The 21,084-nt window shown below is 42.9% G+C and overlaps 1 protein-coding gene across 1 annotated transcript in view; it reads left to right on the plus strand.

The window, feature by feature from the left end:
- FHIT (fragile histidine triad diadenosine triphosphatase) overlaps nucleotides 1-21,084 on the plus strand; it is a 570,515-nt gene that overhangs the window by 463,581 nt on the left and 85,850 nt on the right. Inside the window, exon 6 of the mRNA XM_084269480.1 lies at nucleotides 20,371-20,439. Within this exon, the coding sequence (XP_084125606.1) occupies nucleotides 20,371-20,439 (69 nt within the window). The remainder of the gene's footprint in view (nucleotides 1-20,370; nucleotides 20,440-21,084) is intronic.

The raw sequence follows: 21,084 nt of genomic DNA on the forward strand, positions 1-21,084 counted from the left end.
GTTTTCTTTGAAGTGGTGGTGCTGTTGCTTAGAAAACGTCACCTGTAACAGGAAAAGAAATCAATATGCTATCAATGCAATCATTATTAGACTCAACTTCTTAAAGCTAGCATGAAATTAACTGAAACAAATCTGAGAGCTGAGAGTTTGATGTTGGTGTCCTAAATCAAATTAAAATTGAGCTAGAATTGAGCCCAGCATAAAATCTTATTTATACAAGTTCTGTATTCAGTTAAATCTTATCTCATTAGTTTAATCTTCCTTGATATCACCTCAAAATTTTTAATTTTACCAAAAAAATCCAATGTTCTTATTTAATGAATATAGCAATTAAGTGTAATGCTGTGTTGTGATTCATGGGATCATTTCATTAGAATTTAGTGTGCTAGTGCCAGTATACTGGATGGAAATCATCATTTCTCAAGATGAGTTAACTAATGCCAGTATGCTAAAAGTTCTACGTTTAAAGAAAGTTAGAACTGTAAAATTGAACTCTGGAGGATTAGGAAAAGGGCAGGATTTAGACTGTCTGTGTAGCTTTAATTTGGAACATGAATGTGATACAGTCTTAAAGACTTGATCACAAGCTGCTACTTTATTCTGTGCACAGGGTGGACAAGATCAAGTGTTTATTTTTATCTGCATCGTTCAGTGTATAGTTCCAGTGCTCAGATGCCATCCAAACTCTGCCCTGAATACAAGGTTATTAATGTCCTCTGAGCTTTCATACAGAGCCTCTCAGCAGAGTATCTGAAAGTCTCTGAAGCATTAATGCATATATTTTATATTTTAAGTAATGCTCATTCTCTTTGGGTGACAACTTAGCTTTAGAGCTTGATTTATTTTGCATACTTAGCAACTTAAATGACAGATTCAGCTCATGGCTCTTAGAGACTACAGTTACACTTGTCATTGCTCAGGATTTCTGCAGCGTGTTTCGTGTGGATGCCCAGAAGGTGACCAACTGTGAGACGTTCTGGCTGAGGTGATGTTCCTAGGAGTACAAAATTGTGGCAAAGGATAGGCTCAGTTCTATAAAGCAATGTTTGATTACCTTATCCATGGGTTTATCCTTAACCTTTTCCTTTTAACAGTCTTATGCATACTTTACTGTGCTTTCTCAAATGTCTCTATGAGACGGAGCAAGGACCGTATCACAGAAAGCCTTGCTTAACCTCGATCTGTTGCTAGAACTCTCTCTTGAGCCTTGTGTGTAATCACTTCTTTCTTAAAACAATATTTTCACTGTTGTTGCTCTAAACTTTTTAACTGATAATTAAGCATCTATACTGTATTGCTCATCATCATATAGCCCAATTTAATTTTCCAAGGTAAAGCTGGTAGAAAAGCCAGTGGGGATCTTGGTAGACAGAGGCTCCTAGGAATAGCCCTATTACAAAAACCCCATAGTCTGCACTATAGCTGTTGAACTGGATGTTAAATGGCCTAAAAGGCTTTCTTTAAAACCTATGAGCACCTTAAGGACCTAATAGTCTGTAGGCTCATCCACACCAGTATCCTCTCTCTAGAGGTATCCCCTTGTCTGCAAGGTGTCTAAGCCTGTTGCAGCCCCTGGCAATGCTCTTTTGCAGGCTGCTTACAATGGTTGATGGGCTTTGTATCCCTGTGAAAATGTTGTGTTTTGTGCTCTTTGGCAGGGCAGGATCCCTTTGGCTTACTTCCCTGCCTAGCTGGGCTGTTGTTTGCTAATTTGCTCTGTTATGCAGCTCCAGGTAACTAAACTGAGGAGCAGGGTTTTTTCTGTATATCAAAGGGCAGGAGTACAGCTAAAATTTCCTTATGCATTCTGTAATGACTGAGGAAGTGAAAACTCCAGCATTGTATTCAAGAGGCCTTGGGATTAAATTATGTCTTTTAAGAATTCATTAGCTTGTCTTTCAAATGTATGCACTTTGGGGAATAATCATCTTTCTTCTCCCGCTTTGCCTTCATGTTACTCGTGTGTCATATCTCTCATGCATAGGAACTGCAGCTTTATGGTGCTTTGGATTGGATAAACCCCCTTAGCTTTGAAATGTTAAATCCTTCAATTAGTTTGAGTTGAAGACTAAAGGCCAAGCATTTCAAACGTGGGCACCTGAAGTCGACAGGAGCTGCAGGCATTCATCATCTCTGAAAATCAAACCAATCATTTAGATAGCTACATTTAAATGCAGGTATCTCACTTTTTCCAGCCCAGTTGAATCACTGAGTCCTGTAGTGTTACTCTGGATCATATGGTCTTCCCTAGCCCTTTGCACTTCTGTTGTGTTTTCTTTTTCCTTCCAGGAAAAAGCTTTAATTTATGTTTAGACATTCATGTTATAATGTCCTCTTGCCTCTTCCATCAAGTTGTTCTCTGGCAAACAGATCCCTCACAACCCTTGCGCTAAAGGCACCTATTAGATTCAGCAGTTTAAAGCAAGGATAGACCTGGAAAAATTGCTTAGAAAGGTCTACGTTAACTTACCAAAGATAAATGCTAGTCCTCCATGGTCTGGGTAAACCTGTTTCGTTGTAGTTAGCCACTATCCCTCCAAGCTGTGCTCTCTGGCTATCACCAATGCATGTTCCCTGGTCAGGATGGTTGAAAAACATTCTGCCTTTCAAAATCCACCCCTTGAAATGTATTTGGGTGCTATGAAAACTATTACCCTACTCATAAATTTTGACTTACTCCATGCTTTTGAAGGGATATGAGATCAAGTGAGGCTTGTATAATTTGGACACCCAGTTTTAACTGCCCATTATTGGAAGAAACTGATTTAACTAGTTTCCCAAATGAGGTACCAGAATGAGTGTGGACAAGTGGGCAACAGTAACTCGTGTAGACTTAACGTGTTTACTGACACAGCTGCCCAAAGAAGTAAATCCAACAGCAAGAGAATTTTTAGAGATTTGTATTCATAAGATGAAATGCTTCTGAAAGAATGTAACAACTCTGGGACTAAACTGCCTTTCCATTGCCATGATCTTCTACTTCTGCTGATTGTGAATGCTGAAAGTCTGCTTTGCTTCCCCAGGGTCCTGATATAAAATTCATCGTCAGAACTGGAAAGGCAGAAAACTAGCAAAGACAAAACCCCAAACAAACAAAAGTCTCAAACCCCCAAACAAGGAAAGGAGATCTCTTAATTATAGTTGCACCCTAAGCAGATGTTAACAAATCTATTTAAACCTTTTCAGACTGTACTCTGCTGCTGGCCTCCTATCCTCATCTAACTTGGCGTTTCCCTGCTCAGTTAATTCTGCCCTGATAAGCATTTCAGAAATACTCAGGTTTTGTCAAACAGAGCTTCAGGAGCTGTTTTGGAATACCCCTTTGGATGGTTGGGTTTTGTGCATTGCAGATTACAAAGGATTGTTTCCCAGCCTACTCCACTATATTTTATTCTGGTTTTGATTCAACTTGAGAAACGATTAGTGACACTGAAATGCACCAAATGGATCAACCTCACATAGTTGCATTGCCACTGGTTGGATGGTCTTAGCCTTGCTCATTATTCCACTGCAGTACCAATATCAGCCTAATCCCAGTGTGTGCTGCTTCCTTGGCAGGAGAGTGCTTGTTTCTCTGGGTGAACATCCTCTCTGAAGAGGCAAAAAAAGATTTCTCTCTCCTGTACCTCCCTACCTCTTCTCTCTTCTGCAGGGGGGAGGGACTTGATTCTGTTCTTGGAGCAGTAGGAAATTGAGAGTTTGCTTCCTCATTGAAATAGCCAACGGGGAAGAATTTCTGTAAGTTGTTGAGAAAATTTGGGAAAGACTCTTCACTCAAAATGTTATTCAGCTGAGGATTTTGATGTAACTGAATTCAGTGCAGCATTTTTTTTTTCTTTTGTGGTCCTTTTTTCCATGCCATGTTTTGTGCATTGCTTCAACAAAGAACAGGCATCTTCTTTCCTTAGGCTTCTGAGTATGGACTGCTGCATTTCTCATGCCTAAGGATGTGGAATATTTCAACCCTTTCTTCTTCTATGTATGCTTTCCTTTTGCCAATATAGGTGTCTTTTATGTCTCTTACAATATCATGTGGTGCTTCCCCCTGCACCTTCTGCTAAAAGTTATCATTGCTTGTGGCAGTTCTCCTTGGAGAATATATTCTTGTAACCTGATAAGAACTTATTTACCCAGAGATATCAAGGTTCTTTTAATATATATTGGTCTTTGCTGCTTCTCCTCAGAAAAAAGGATATTGACTTGCTTGGTTGGGTTTGGAATAATATAGAGGTAATTGTTCTTAGCAGCTACTTTACCAAAGTAGAGGTCTACAGGATGAATGTCATGTGATGATACAGGATTTGGGGATAAACAGACATGGTGGGCTTCATCCCAGTTTCTTTACACTTTTGTGTAGATTGAACTAGAAAATAATTCCCCGTGCAAAGGACCTTGACATGTCTCCAAAATAATCAAACTTAGAATAGCTTCTGAAGTGCCTAAACACCATTTGGAAAAGACATATAGGTAGATGTTTTCACAAGAGCTTAACATAGATGAAACAGTTTTCAGAACTGATTGGCAATAATGTAGGTGGCTAATTTCTCTGAAGTGTACTGAATGTTGAAATGCCTTGAAAATCTGACAAGAAGTGTCAGTGTCACAGTTGCTGCTTGTTGCAGAATGACTTCAGAAATTTGGCTTTCAATTTGGGTGTTTGAAGATCTGGCCTAAGAGCAACCGTTACTGAAGAAGCAAATAAACAAACTTATTTTGTCCCTCCTTTCAGATGAGGCACCTAAAGGAAGAATCTTAATTAAGTATTTCTCATGTCCAAATTTGTGATTGGATTTTCACAATATCTCCTTGCTCTGTAACTGTCACTTTGCACACCTGAAGGTTCTAAAACATAGTCTGGCTCAGTTCATTTTAGCAGATTCTAATGTTGTAGGAATGTCAGTAGCATCCACTCTCAATGAGAGTAGCTTTCACCTCAGGTTCCTCAACTGATTCAATTTTTAAGCTGAAATTCAGGTTTATTTTTATGTTTACAATTTGAACTACAAGGTTCTGTATTTATGGCATTTTTATTCTGCTGTGATGCCAAGAGACTGACGTGTTGTGATTCACACAACTGGGGTTCTGCTTACTTTACTGTGTTAAAATAATAGCAGCAAAGATCAAGCTCATCCCTGGAAGTGAGGACAATTCTGCAGAGGAGTGACTATAGCTCATTAGTTGTATCCCTATGCAACTCCTGCTGCTGCTGCTTATTGAGAAGCAGAACTTCTGTATCCCGAATAGCATCCCGGGAGTGTTACTCTTCACCTTCTAGAAACCTAGCCTAAAGCAAAGATGTTGTGATGTAAAAACCACTCAGCTCTGATCCACAGTCTTGCAGGTGGTATTCTGGCATGTGGCAATAAGGAAGCACTGAGCTTCTGAAACTGAAGAGAGTAACAAGTAGTTGGCACCTCTCAAATTCAGGCCCTTGCACCTGGTGGGCTGAAGGAAACCCAAAGACAGACGAGTGATCTGGGGAGCATTGAGACACTTGGAGAGAATGGGAAGTTTAGGGGGAACTTTGGATCAAGTCCTGGTCTGATTTGCTTATTCCCCAGCAGCACATACTATGCTCTGGACATCCCTCTTTAGGAGCACAGGATACATTTCTGGAGCAGCCACTTTGTACAGCTAGCACTTTTTCTATTTTTCAAATGTGTAACTGGCCTGAAAGTTGGAGTGGCTGACTCTGCTAATTATATGAAACTCTTTAATATGATGCTGGAGGTGTTAAACAATTGTACCTGCATTAAATATGCTGTGCTTACGCAAACGTGGCGCATGGATTGCGAGTTCTAAAATTTATCAGGCAGACTAATTATTTAAATGTGAGCTATAGGTTACATAAATAAATAGCTCTCCCTCAGTAAATGGCAAGGTGTCATGGTGTTAGCCACGTGGCTTGTAGCTGAGTAGAATTAATGGTAACACTTCTGTAGCTTTCTTTCTCTGATTAGTAATTCTTTCGATGTTGGTAGATGAGCTGAATTTATGAAAGTTTTGCCTGCCCTCTAGGTCTCTGTTTTGTATTCCTCATGCATTGCAGCCTGCTTTTGACTCTGGCAGCAATGTTGGATACTAAAACCATGAATAGCTCAGGCTCCCTGCTCGGCTTGCGGAGTGAGGCAGATCCAAACCAACCTGGGAGCTGCACCTGGGGCGAGATCTCTGCTCCCCCAGCTCCTGTAACCAGGTCCTCCAGTAACAGAAGCAGCCCATTTGCAATTAGCAACATGTATATCGTAGAGCAATTGCATAAACCACCACAGAACAGGCAGATCACTGTTGTAATGAATAAGGAGTTTGTTGAGGTGGACTCCTTGCGTTTTGCTTTTACACATATGCTGCAAAAAAGATGCATGTGTGTTCACACAGACACATAAAGTGATAATATGCTGGCTGCAACCTTTTAGGATGGTTTTTGAATGCAGTCATGAGAGCTCAGAAAATTCTATATGAGAAAAGCTGCTATAGGTAGTCAGTGGGAGTTTCATTAAAGTTTCTTGCTGTTATTAGTTTTAAATTCACTTACATCTGTTTCAGTTTTCTTTCCAGAGGCACTTGCCCTGGCGTTTTTCTGGCAGCAATGCTATCGAGACTGGTGAGTGTTAAGTGACAATTGCAGATTCACAGAATCAAACTGGTTTGAGCTGGGAGGGACCTCAAAGCCCACCCAGTCACACCCCCTGCCATGGGCAGGGACACCCTCCACTAGCTCACGGTGTCCAGAGCCCCATCCAGCCTGACCTTGAACCCTGCCAGGGATCCAGGGGCAGCCACAGCTTCTCTTGGCACCCTGTGCCAGGGCCTGCCCACCCTCACAGGGAAGAATTTCTTCCTAATGTCTAATCTAAACCTACCCTCTTTCAGTTTAAAGCCATTCCCCTTGTCCTATCGCTCACTCCCTGATAAACAGTCCCTCTGAAGCTTTCCTGTAGCCCCTTTAGGGGCTGGCAGGCTGCTGTAAGCTCTCCCTGGCACCTTCTCTTCTCTAGGATGAACAAACACAGCTCTCAGCCTGCCTTTGCAGGAGAGGTGATCTAGCCTTCCAGGTGCTCAAGCCTGTCCAAGTCCCCTTGGATGGCATCCCTTCCCTCCAGCATGTCAACCACAGCACACAGCTTGGTGCTATCAGCAAACTTGTGGAGGGTCCACTCGATCCTACTGCCCATGTCACTGACAAGGATGTCATTCTTCTAGAAGGGGCTTTTATTTTTTTCTCCAGTCATGCTAATTCACATGCAGCTTTCAAAACGAAACTTGAGAAAGCATCCTCCTTCTCCTTCCCCATCTGCCCCAATTCCCACTCCTCCTTTTCTGCAGCCTAATCACCCGATTTCACAGAAGTGAAAAACAGGGAAGTGATTCTCTTAGTCTTCACATAAGGGGAATCTGCGGGCCAGATCCTGCAACCTTCAATGGCTGTCGTGGCAAACAGCAGGGAAGGTGCTCAGTACTTTATGGGATGTGCTCAGCCGTTTGTAGACTCACAGCCCAGGCACTGCCGTACTCTTCTGCAGCACTGCATCACAGGGAGGCTCTTGCTCATCCGTTTCATGCTGGATTTAGGAAGAGGAAGCATGGCAGTCATTCAGAAGCAATGTCTGCATTAGGCCCAGTGGAGGCAATTGGATCAACTCAGTTAGTGCAAGGGATTAAAAGAAGCCAGATGCTGTCTTAATGGACAAGCATAAGGCAAAGTTGCAAACTTGGCCTTTTGGGGAAATTGAAAGCAGTTTAGTTCAGGTTCAGCTTAGAGGGTTGAGAAAGAAATTGTCTATTAGTCTCAAACCAGGCTGACAGTGCACCCACACCGAGCTCGCAGATGCTCCACACCCGCCAGGCAGAGCCGTGCATTAACCTGCCGGCAACACGGGGACACGCGCTTCCCCGCGCAGCCTTGCTCAGGCTTGCAGAGCCACACAGAGCAGCAACCCGGAGGTCACTGAGCCACTTCCCCTGAGACCGGCTCTCAGACTGGCACAAACAGGGCACGTCTGTACACTGTGAGGTCTGTTTGGTGCAAACCGGGCTCTGCAGGGCAGCTGTTCACTCCGCATCCCTCCAGCATTGGTCTGGATGGTGAGTAGGGGCAGGATTCGGTCACCTTAGCAACCCCTCGGCCAGTGCTTCTGGAGCACACATTGCACCAGGTTTAGGCCAACCAAATCCTTTCCCCAAGCCCCAGAGGAAGGAGAAAGAGGGAGGCAGGTTGTGAGCCTGAGTTACATATAAGCTGCTCTCAGCTCTGATCCCGGGACAGCAGATCAGCATGTCGAGGCTGACGATGAAACTGCTGTAAGCCTTCACAGGTAACCTTTGTGTTCAGTGAAAACCGAGGTTGCTTTGCTGGTCTTTTCCTAGCCCAGAGAAAGGGAACAGACACTAATAGGCACTTCAGATCCTTCTGTTTTCATTTTATTTTGTGAGCAGAGCCGCTGGTGAATCATGAAAGCTGCTCTTAAGGTCCAGTTTCAAACCCTGCATAATGTTACACTGTTTAAAATTATTTAAATTCCTTCACTACTAAATATTCCCTGGAAGCACTTCTTTGTTTCTTTCTTTTGTTTTCTGAGCACTTTTTATATTGCCAAGGTGTTTAGCTGCAAGCACGGAAGGCCATGCAAATAAGACCAAGCCAGCTGCACAGATTTCACACACTTTAATTAAGTTGTAGGGCTTCAAATGAATTTGGCTCCAGTTTCTGAAGCTTCCATACCCTGTATTCTGTTCCAGTGTGGATGTTAAATCGTGCAGAAATGGAGCATGACCCAACTTTCATGTCAGTTGATCTGGCTGTAGCTGTTTTTGTGTAACTAATTTAAAAAGATTGATTGTTGGTTAATTACATTAATGAACTGAACCAACATGGGCACAGACCAGAGCTCAGCAGTCTCCTAAACAGTCATTAAGAATAGACATCTATCTTTTCACCTGCTTGTACAGCCTCCTGTTGGGTGGCAGAGTGTGTGGAATGGTAATTCTGAAGGTTAAACGACTTAGGGACGTAATCACAAACTGTTCACCTCTGCTACCCTTCTGCCCATATGGCCCCACTAGTCACAGTCAAAGTCCATTTGGACAAACTGTCTGTTGAAAGGTCTCCAGGACAGCAAGTCTGGTGGTTTCAGCTGGGTTCCTGGCAAACGCCAGCGTGCGTTACGAATCCACCAGAGTTCCCCGGTTGAAAGGATGTTGTGGATTTAAACAATTTTGAAAGAACTCCTTTCTCAATTAGGGTAATTTGTACTTACCAAGGTGAAAGTGTCTCTAGCCAGCTCATGAATATGAAGAACGACTGAATCAATAGTACATTTCTGTAATTAAATTGGTAAGTTAAAATGATCAAGTTATTGTTTTAGCAAACAGTCGATGGGATGTGCATTTCTGTGTGTTTATCAGTGTTGGCCTTCTAGCTGTTCTTTAGGCTTAGGTGGGAGATGTGCAAATGTTGCATGACATGCAAGGGCTTACAAAAGAAGTACCTTAGCAAGTTGAAAAGAAGTTTGAAACAGGGACATCAGTACCTTTCCTAACCTGATTTCAAAACATTGCACAGTGAGTAAAGGCAATGGAATGCACTTCATTTTATTTTGAAGTTTGGGGACACGCTATTTTATATCCTTTGCCATTATTAACATATTTGCTTGCTAGATTTCTTGAAATCACAAAGGATTTTAGCCTGGAGTTAGTAAGAGTGTTGCCACTAGCTTGAGCAGAAAATGGAGCTGGAGCAGAGCTGCAGATTATGGAAGATGGCAAGAAAAATCCTAGTTACTTGGGGAATCAAGAATGGAAGTACTTTTGCACAGGTACCCTGGGAGAAGATACTAGCTTGTATAAGTTGTCAAAATTTTCAAAGGTGTCTTGTGTCAGTGCTGATTCCATGGCATTCTGGAAGGCCTGATCCATTACCTGCTGAGACTGAGGAGTTATTACAGGAATTTCAGTCACCTTCAGGTGATGTTGTAGGTGACCTACGAGGTTTGATTTTTGAGGCTGTTTACTTCCACAAAACCATTTCTTATCCCAAATTCAAAGGTGTTTGTGGGACATAAGTCAAAGAAAAACAGGATTGACCAGTAGTCCTATAGTCCCTGCCAAAAATCTGCTTTCTTGATTCTTAGCTCCCTGACTGGATATGCCATTGAAGTGGTTTGAGGTGACAAGGGAGGAGACTTACTGCTGTGGGTTGTTGGGACACTGGTCCTGCTTCCTCATTGTCCTAGAGACTTCGGTGGGCTGCTGAGGGGTGAACAGCTGAGCAGCTGCATAAGGGATTTCAGGCAGCTTAAAAATACTTTAAATGTGAGGTGAAGAAGTTGTGGAATGACACATATGCAAATGCCGTTAAATTATGGTTTTATCTAAGATCTTCTGTTTCAAGCTAATTGAAAGACAGAGGCCACTGCTGCAGGAGGAGAGTATGAAAAGAAAACTATACTGAAACATAAAAGTGTTTCTGATCAAGTAAAATTCTGTTTCTGTTGAATGTTTTATTTTGTTCCAGTCACATAAATTACCATCTTTGAAATACTAAAACTCCCACAATCAGCTTTTTATAACAGAAAATAATTTACATTTAAAAGGTTTAACTGAAGCAGCTAAACCTGATGAATGTGATGAATGTGCACATTTGGCAATAAAACAGGGAAACATCCTATGTTTTGGAACCCATAGCTGCTATATATATAACTTTAATATTTTAAATAACTAAATACAGCCTAGTGAGTGCTATAGGTACACCCAGAGATAATTCCCAGTTCTTGGGAAAGGTATCCTTAAGGGTATAAAATGCCTCAGAGCCCTGGAAATCTCCCTTGGCACTGGTAGGTTCTGTGATGGAAAGAGCCATGGCTTGATTGCAATTCATCCCCTGCAGAAAGTTATGAAGCTCAGTCATGTTACTGTCATCAGAAACCTTTCTCCTTGCAGTAGCACCTCTCTTCCATCCTGTGGTGGGTTGACCCTGGCTGGACCCCAGGTGCCCCCCAAAGCTTCTCTGTCACTCCCCTCCTCAAGTGGACAGGGGAGAGAAAATCTAATGATAAGGACAAGGAAAGATCATTCAACTGCTACGATCACAGGCAAAGCAGATTTGACTTGGGGAAATTTGTTTAATTTATTACCAAATAAATCAGCACAGGGTAATGAGAAATAAAACCAAATCTAAAACTCACCCCCACCCCTCCCTTCTTCCTGGGCTCAACTTCACTCCTGATTTTCTCTACCTCCTCCCCTCACAGTGGCATGGGAGGACAGGGAATGGGTTTGCGGTCAGTTCATCATATGTTGTCTCTGCTGCTCCTTTCTTCTCAGGGGAAGACTCGTCATGCTCTGCCCCTGCTCCAACCTGTGGTCCCTCTCATGGGAGACAGTCCTTCATGAACTTCTGCAGTGAGAGTCCTTCCCACGGGCTGCAGCTTCTCATGAACTGCTCCCGTGTGGGTCCCTCCCATGGGATGAAGAAGTCCCAACAGTTGTCTGAAAGGGCAATAATCGCAGAAATCAGAGATAATTACTTCCCTCTCAGAATAAGAGTAACTGGTGTGCAAGGTTTGTTGCCCCACTGCCACATCCATCTCTGCTTTATCTTCTCTTCTTCTCCGCTACCCCTGCATTAAATGGGGAGTGGGGCATTGCTGCTATAATGCTCTTACTCCCTGCTAGTGTAGAGAAGATCTATTTCGGTTTTATGTTCTCCTCAAATGTACTCAGACACATGGAAGAAATATCTTACAGGTGTTTGTATCATTGTATATACTCCAGAGAATTGAAAACCTTCTGTATTCCAGCAATAATCTTTCCCTCGACCTTAGTGTGCTTCATATCTCAGCTAGGGTGCCAAGTCCTGCTGTTATTGAGGTCAGCGAGAAAATGGGTAGAAGTTTCAGCAAAATGGGGATGAGACCCTGGGTGTTAATCCTGGAGCTGTAGGGCTGATGTTGCGGGCGAAGCTGTACGCATCTTCTCATGTAACAGCACTCGGCCCCCTCTGAGGGAGCTGGACCTTTCATGAGATCTGCAAGATTTGCCTGGGGGAGGGGGGATTGCTCCTCACTCTTATTAATATTGGAAAGTAAATTAGAATTGTATTGCCCTTCATATCAGACCTTTCAGGAGTTTCCCATTCTTTTCATTTAGACAGGGTCTCTGAGGGAAAAACACAGTAATAACGCACTGGTGTGATAATTAGTAAGCACATTCTACATAATTACAATGTTGGCATCTCAGGGGGGAAATGAAAGCTTGTGCTGTCCCTTTAACGGGACAATTTGATAATCCTCTTAGCATTTTCTCTTTTGGCTGATAATATTTCACAGAATTTTACTTTGTAAAATATTCCTAAAGGAAGGCTTAAGCAATAATGCACAGATTATGGAAATGACTCTCATTAAGTATAGGGAGAGACTTCGGCAAAGCCATGAACTGCTTCGAAACATGTAACCCCCATTAGGAGCTTCATTTAAATGTTTATTCACAGAGCAGTAAATGTTTATTATAGAACATTTTATTGAAACATAAATTAAAGAACCCTAATTATACGTATCGCAAGTGTTAAAACAATATGCATTTATCAAGACTTAACTAAAGATCAGAGGTGAGGGGAAACGCAATTGTGCTTTCATTTGCATCTCAGCAATACCAAATTCACACAAAAACAGCTGGTCAAAGTGACCTCAAGGGAAAGCAAAGGGGCAGGACCTCAGGGCAGGTGCTATCCAGGTGTCCCTAAGCCTGTAGCACCTTCCTGAGTGGCTCTGGCACCTTCATTGGTTTGTGCATCAGCCTTACCATCTGTAAATGGGAGTGATACTTTATGCAGGGCTGCCAGGGGTTTGGGTTGGTTTTTGCAGTATTCAGGAGATGGAAGATGCTGTACAGGTCTGGCTGTGTTCAGACTGTAGTGCTGCTGGTAAACATGGTATAGCAGTTTTCCCATCAGGGTCCTTGGCTGGACCAAGGTGGTGTTCCCTCCTATCAATTCACACACAGTAATGGTTGATGTTCCTGCAGGTCCGCCTGTCCTGTCTACTTTGAGTGCTGGGGAGGTGGTAGGCATGGTGTAATGGCAGATGAAAGGAGCTGGTGATGGTCCTTTGCCTAACCTTCCTACTAACTCATTCCTAGAGTTGCAGACCAGGTTAGAAGTTAGGAAATACCAGTTCAGAAGCTCCGTCCCACTTTATGTCCATTTAATTGATTCATTTGCTGCCTTTCAGAGGATCTCATAGGAGATGTCCAAATTACCTTTGGGTCACTACTTCCAATGGACAGGCTAATTATCCTCAGTATTGTGACAATTTTCTTTGGTTTAGGGCTGGGGGCGAGGGGTTGGCAGTTCCCTTACAAATGCTGAAGTTGCCTTCAGCCGTGGAAGTTATAACTGCACATCTCAAGTGGGTTTAAAATCTTTCTATGCATATTTTCATTAGGTCTGGGTCTCTTTTCTAGCTCACCCACAGCTCATTTCTTTAAAATCTTATAGCAGTTGACAGATACATTATTTATTGAGGATGCTGAATCTGCACATTTCTCAATCTACGTGTTTGAAGATGTACTCTGCTGCAAGCCCCCCACTTGGTTGGGTTTCTGATATATTCACAAATTCTCTCTTACTTTTTGCTTTACCAAGTACGTTCTCTGTGCTGAGCAAGTAAATACCTTGATACTCACTGTTCTAGAGGCAAATCCGTGGCATAAATTTTGGTAGGGATCATTGCAAAGCTTCCTTTTTCACCCGTAAGGGTACTTGTACAGTGCAGTGCCATGCAGAGCGATGCAGGCGGCTCCTGAAAGGTCCCCATGCTGCAGCTTGGTAGCATCTGGACATGCTGTGTGGCCTCCTCTCTAGGGCTCGTTCTCCTGTTACTTCTGTTTTCTCTCTTTGCACCCTCTTTCCCTACAATGCCTTTGCTTCACAAAACTTCCACCACCATCTCTGTTCTGGCAGTAGCTCCCACCCTTCCTGTTTTCTGGCGTCTCTTCTAGTCCGTTCCCACCTGCATCTTTGCTGCTTCCTCTGCTGTCGCTCTCGGCTTTCTGAGGCAGAAGTGGCTTTCCCTGTCCTTCCCTTCCAAACCATCCCTGCGTCCTGCTCTCAGGGCTGGCAGTCTGTGTCACTCCTTTCCGACTGTACCACATCCTAACGTTTCTCGTGACGGTAGGAAAGCAAACTTAAGGTTTGCTTTTTAACACACAGAGCCAAAGCAAAGGTGTTATGAGAGCACAACAGGGTGTGCAGCCTTCCTGGGATTGGAGCAACCCCTGCCACCAGCATGCCAGAGCTGCCATCTAGGGAGGAGGGACCGAGTGTCTCCATCTGTCCAGCCTTGTGCTGGAGGTTTCAGTGAAGCTGGAAAGGGAAACGCTGATTCCTAGAAATGGGGCTTTTTTGTAGGAAGGGAATTGTTTCGAGTAGTTTCCTGTCATGTTTTAATATTTTATAAAAATCAGGGGTTTTAAAGTGGTCTTACTACGTGTAATTTATAACTCCTGGAAATGAAAGAAAAAAGTTAATGTTGGCAATAATTTTGAAAGCTGTGAAAACTGAGTATTTCAAGTGACCAAAATTCTTTCCTTTGCTAATGTTGGATAGGATTTATTTTATATATAATATTTTTTTTAATTACTAGTTTCTCCATCCCAACTCAAGTCAGGACTGGGAAAAACCTCAAGAACTCATAAATGCTCATTGAACAGGAGTTGCTTTCCCAGGAAGATGTCTTTGCCAGGGCCTGCAAGTCAACGGCCATAGAAATTGGCTTGCGGTGCTGAGAAAGAGCGATTGCTCTGAGTCTGCTTGCGTCTGGGCAATGCGATGTGTTTTCGGGGACAGCAGAGGGAGTGCTTTCTGTTAATGAGCTATGGATATACAGGCAGGGCTTTCCACAGAATAATTTTGTAACAGGGATAATTGAGCAGTTAATCAAGAATAGCAAACAAGGGCTCCATGGAAGCCCAGTTTACAGAGAGGACAAAATTGCCCTATTTTTCATGTGGCTATCTCAGTATTATGGTTGATTTTCTTTATCACCTGCTAACAGTCTTACTTGGAGAATGGTTATTAGTTTGGAATTTCTACAGTTAATCTGGTAGTTTAGAAGAAGCATTATCACAGCCTCCCATAAGAAGCCCATGTTTCTGTAATGGACAGGGGACTTTGCAGCAAACAAGGTGTTATCTGCAAACCACCATCCGTTTTCCCAGCGAACTGGCTGATGGGGGTATCCCAGCCAGCAAGTCTTGCAGACTGAAGCTGCTAATACCCTTTGTGACCTTCCTCCTACCTGACCACGACAGTAGCAGGGACATTGGGGTTTACTCTTCCTGGCCGTGATGTCCCTCCATGCCCTACATCATGAGCTTTCCTGATCATACTGCACCATGGGACTGTGGAAGCCCACAAAAGCTTTGTCTGTGTAGAATGAATGAAAAGTAATGAGCGAAAGGATTAAGCTTCTGGAAGGCAGCTGGTTTTGCAGTGTGAAGGCACAGCTCAGCCACGTACTGCTTTTGCAGGTGTGTGGGGGAACAAACCTTCCTCCCCCAACCTTTTGGCAGCCCCCCATCCTCAAGGATGTGCCACCTGTTGCCAGTTTTTATGTGTTCATCCTATAGCAGTGTTTATTGCTAATAGACTCTGGGTGCATGCTGAGGAGCACTCGTACAGGCTATTATCTCCCTTTCTGTTGGAAGCTGAGCTTTGTTGCTCTGCTAACCAGCACAGCAGCTGAGCGAACACAACATAATGTTCATGAATTATTGCAGGCAACGTCCATGTCCTCCCCAGTGGTGTGTGGCAGGGTCATCTGCTCTTCACTATTCTGGTCGACCCGGGAAATCTCTTTCAGTGTCTATTTTTGCCTAGTATTTTCACTTTACATCCAGTGCTGTGGTGACATGTTGGTTATTCAACCATAATTCAGTATATAAAAACAGCCGTAACTGGGAACATTGCTTTCTGCATGGCCTTGAGTGCTGAAGCAGAACTCACCTGACCTGAATGGGTGTTTTTCCAACAAAACAGGCTCCAGTTATTTTGGCTGAGACTTCTGTGAGCATTTTGCAGCCCTGGTTCACTGGAAATGGACTTTGGATGTATAATCTCACAAATGCCTGTGCTGGTGCCAGATTTCAGCAGCAGAGGGATGAGTGCACTCTGCAGTGCCCATCAGCAGCCCCACGCTCCCACATTCATGGAGGCTCAAGTGGAGGCTCCCTTTGCTGCAGTGGGAGGTCAAAGATGGCACACACCAGCTCTGGCTCATTAGCTCCTCATCCCACTGTAGATCTGTTCCTTGTAGTACATTTTCTAATTCTCTTGCCATTCTGGGTGTAAAGGTCTTGAAAATCTTCTCTTAAGAGTGATTCTGCATTGCTTGATAATTCTCACCATGAGGAGTGTCACAAACCAAGATTTCATTTACCATGTGGCAGCCCCTGTAAAGCAAAGGAAGCTGCAGTCCCAGCCCTACAAAACCATCACTCCAATAATTTTAATTGTGAAGGTGCTATAAAATTCAGCTCCAACAGCCTCCTTCCAGCTGCTGCTGCCCTGGACATCCCTGGCAGGAAATCTTGTTCCCAGTATCAGAAGCAATTGGTAGGGCTCAGGTATCTTTGACCCACTTGGTGTACCCTACCTGGGGACATAACTGCTGTGTCCTCACTTTGTCATAGCCAGCCCTCCCATCTCCTGTGGCTGGGCACAGCTTTCTTCATCAGTGGCTGACAAGAAGAGGGAATGGGAGCTCACACTCTAAGCAATGCAAGCGTGTGTCTGCATTTTTTCGACCCTGATGCGAGTGATATTGATCGGTCCATTAATGTAAATGTCTCGGCTGTTGTATGTTGCTTTTCTTGCTTATTAATCAAAATAATGCAGAATGAGGGGAAAGCAATTTTTTAGGAAAAAAATGAAATACAATCAGAAGTGATTGAATACAGCCTGCTGGAATGTGATGGGGCTGTCTGCCACCCACCAGACATGAGGATACCCACGGTAACTGGGGGAAAAGTTGAAATGCTTTATTTTGACATTTTGTATACACAGTGTTGGTGATTTTTGTCTCCAAGCAGTGTTTTGATGGAAGATTTGCCTGAATCTGCTTGTTTGGTTTTAAAAAAAAATATTTGCAGCCAAATGTTTTGTTTGTATCTACTGACACATTTCAGTCAACTGCAAATGGCTTTTTTGGACATGCAGGTTTTTCTTTCGCCTGGAAAACAAAATGGGAGGAAACAACTTTAATTTGCGGGCACCTTGAAGGTATTTTTGCTACCCTCAGTTAGGGAGACCTCCCTATAGCCATCAGCAGATGCAAAATACTGAGACATATTCATAATATCCAGGATGCAAATACTCCCACTGAACCAATTCACAGGTTGGAAATTGAGCTGGTACTTAAGTGCCTTGGTGGATTGAGGCTTTAGCAATAACAAATAGTACTAAGGAGCAAAAATGATCAATTAAAAACCTAATGAATCCAAATATTGGCGTCCCCGAGCCGGGAAGGCCAGAAACTGAAAGGCAGATTAGAGAGGGTGTGAAATCCTCTTGTTTGGTATTTCTCACTATGCAGTAGCCACTGCTCTGTGCTGCTTCTATTTCCCTGTGTTTTTTTGATAAAACCAAAGAGAAAGAAATTACTTGAGACATATATGCCTCTCTTGTTTGTTTCTATTACACAGAAAGAAGGGAAAATCCAGGTTTTTATTTATGTTCCAGACACAGAATTAAAAAAGAGAGAAAAAAAAAAGGAAGAGGTGTCTGGGAAAAATGGCTCTCTTTTAAATTGATTTTAGTAACCTCAAACTTTACAAATACTCATTTGTTTTCTGATACAGCTGACAGATTTTGCTATGCAGTCTGGCATTGTGTAAGAACATAATGCATGTAGTAAAGGTGAGTAACCCTTGAGGATGTCCCTGCTGATGCCAAGTGGCCCATATGCTGTCAGAAACACTTTCTTCTTTTTTTTTTCATGCTGATCACAAGTGCCCATTTTTGGTAGAAGATCACATTAGGCTCATTCATTACCTGCTGTGCTGGTCTGTGCATCTGCAGTGCAGCATCTCAGTACTGAGCTTTGGACTACATCCCTGTGTGCTTCCAAATTGTCTGTCGTTGGTCTACGGATGTTCTCCAGTGTGCACTCTGGAACAAACTGTAACAAAGATAAAAATTACTCTTCAAGGTGGCTGAACTTTTGGGGAATATGGTTGTTGAGAGCTGATACTGGGCTCTCTATTTGTATCATCAGGAGAAATTCCTGAAAAATTTATGTTTGTATCAAAACTACACTCCTTGTACTAGAAGAGAAAGAAACTGGCAGATTATTCTGTATTTTATGGATAAACTTTAAATGTAACAAGCACCACGGGTGTGACACAATAGTGAAATTTTACAGTACCACTGCAAACTTTAATCTTCATTTTTATTTTTCCTGAAAGTCTGTCTTTGTCCAAAAGCAAAATTTCAGGCCTAGGGCTACCGAAGGACCGTCTTTAGACTTACCTTGTGATTTTGAGCAATACATCACAAGAGCAGTGATGTTCAGATGATACATTGCACTAATACATCACAAGAGCACTATCGCTCTCATGATATATTAGTATAATACACTATCAGAACACTATCACTGATGTATTACTCAAAACCACAGTTTTTAACCCTCAAGAATCATCTTCATCTCTAGGCTGAATACACTGAAAGCTGTGGATAATGATAAGAATAAGCAATCACATATCTTGTTTCTTTAGGGTAAGCTGAGAAAAAAAGCTGAGTGCCATTCAGAATATGCCATTAACTGAAACGTTGCTGTGATTTCATGTTATTCATTGAGCAAATGTTTTTACGGATTGTAGCTAGCCTGCTATAGGTGTGTTTGAATTTTCTTACAAATAGCCTAAGAAAATCTTCTATGATTTTGGATTTCATTATAGACTTGAGCCATGTTTTGAGAATGTTTCAATGAGGTGCATGAATTTCAGCTGATTTCCACCACATCAAATGGAGTCAGTTGCAAGCTAACTAAATTGTGTGTAAAGCATTTGATGTTTTTGTTTTTTAAGAAGGATTTGGGCATCATCTGAAAAGATCTGGAGATGCATAAATGTGATCTGTCACTCAGAACAGTTGCTGCCTCTCCTCAGTGTGGTGTTTGGTTTGTTTATTTCTAAAGAATCATTCTCAGTGTTGTTTTTTGTTTGGTTGGTTTTGGTTATTTTTCTTCTCAAAAGAGAGTGAAAGAAGAAGGGGAAAAGATAAAAGAATGCTTTGCAGTGCTGTAGTTGAACTTACTGCAGAAAAGCAGATACATGAGCATTTGTTTGATTTCCTGGTAGAGTTTGAGTCTTGAGAATCTGGAATTATCTTTCCTGTACAGTCTGGAGAGAGTGTCATAATCTGCAAGCAGGAAAAAAAAAAAGTAATAAACCAACATCAAATTGGCAAGGTAGCAAGGCATATCTTTGCTTTCTTGTGCACATTTTTGTTCCTTTTCCTTATATCTCATCAGCATTTGTGACAAAAGCACGTTGCTCCTCTGTTCCTCCTGTGCCCAGTTTCTCACAGGTGCTTGTGCAGCCTTTAGCTCTGCTGCCTCCTGAGCCATGGCCCTGCTGCCAGGACAGTGATGGTCATGCTTCAGGCTCTGCAAAACATTATCCTTCTGCCTTGTAGGTCTGGGAGCCCTTGGTGCACTGGTGCCCATGTCTCTGCACTGTGTGCCCCCAGCACGCACCTCACAGCACTGGGGCCTTCGGTCGTTATACTGGGGCTGCAGCCTCCTGGGCAAGAACACAAAACATTAAAGTCTTTTCAGCCCTGTGAAACACGTTGCATCAGCCATGATGAACAGCCTAGTGCATGTCCTGTTCTGGCAGCCTTTCTGCCTACACAGTCTCCGTTACATCCCACTGGTTCCTGTGCTCCCCGGCCCGGGGCTGTCCTTGCAAGCCCTCTGCCCATGCCTGCTGCAGCCGTGTCCCATCACCAGCACCTTCTTATTCTTGTCGGTTTTGAAGTCACAACACGCAGCTCCAAGGTACATTGTCATTTCAAAGCTGTGGCTAAATACATCTCTGACTGACAACTATGAATAATTCCACAGAGCCCCTAAACTTCCAGGCATTTCACTCTGAAGCTCATATAATACAGCAGAGCTGCTCTCATGTTTTTCATCTTTTATATTCTCTGAAGAGTTGAGATACAGTTATGGAACAGGTTAATGTATTTTCCTCTGAAAATAATGCTGTGGGGGCCCATGCACGGTTACTTGTATGTGTGGGGAATAATGCTGACAATCCAGAAAAGGAAGTCATGAGCTTGATAATCACCATTTTTTTGTTTCACATTTTCAGCACGTTCATGTCCATGTCCTTCCAAGGAGGGCTGGAGACTTCAGCAGGAATGATGATGTCTATGAGGAGGTAAGGGTTTCACTCCATTTCTTGCCCATGGTTGGGTTTGCTGTTAGAAAATCACCTTAATGCTACATGTCCTGTTTGACTGGAGGAAGTTAATGGGATCTCCATATCTTTACTGGTGGCAAAGACCCTGTGATAGTGCCAAGCTCTAGACTGGGATTTCCATGTGAGCTCTGAGTCAAGCTGTGATCACACAGGGGGATGCCAGCAATGCCTTTGGTCCTTTAGCCTGTCACCAGACAGAGAGCAAGGTGACATCTCTAACAATAGTTCTGTTCTCTTATTCTGAGGGCATGAGGAAGGGGCAACCATATGGTTAGCCTGGTGTGCAGGGAGTATGTCTTGCTCGGGCTGCCAGCCTGGGGTACCAAACAAAGCACCTTCCAACAAGCAAAACCCCAGGCAGCTTGTTACAATTCCATCACAAACTGCCCTGTGGCCTGCCTTTCATAGGGCTTTGCTCAGGCTCTGGACAAATCACCTTGCAGCCCAAAGATAAAAGTGGAAATGTTACTATCGTATCAATGTAACTTAAGCATGTGCACAGACTGTACGGCAGAGCTGGGGACATAAGCTGTTCCAGTGTGACTGAATTACTGGCTTTTGTTTAAATGAACAATTGTGCTGTCATTAACAAAAAGTTTTCCC

The sequence above is a fragment of the Gallinula chloropus genome (genome assembly GCF_964237585.1).
Source record: "Gallinula chloropus genome assembly, chromosome: 12".
NCBI classification, from domain to species: domain Eukaryota; kingdom Metazoa; phylum Chordata; class Aves; order Gruiformes; family Rallidae; genus Gallinula; species Gallinula chloropus.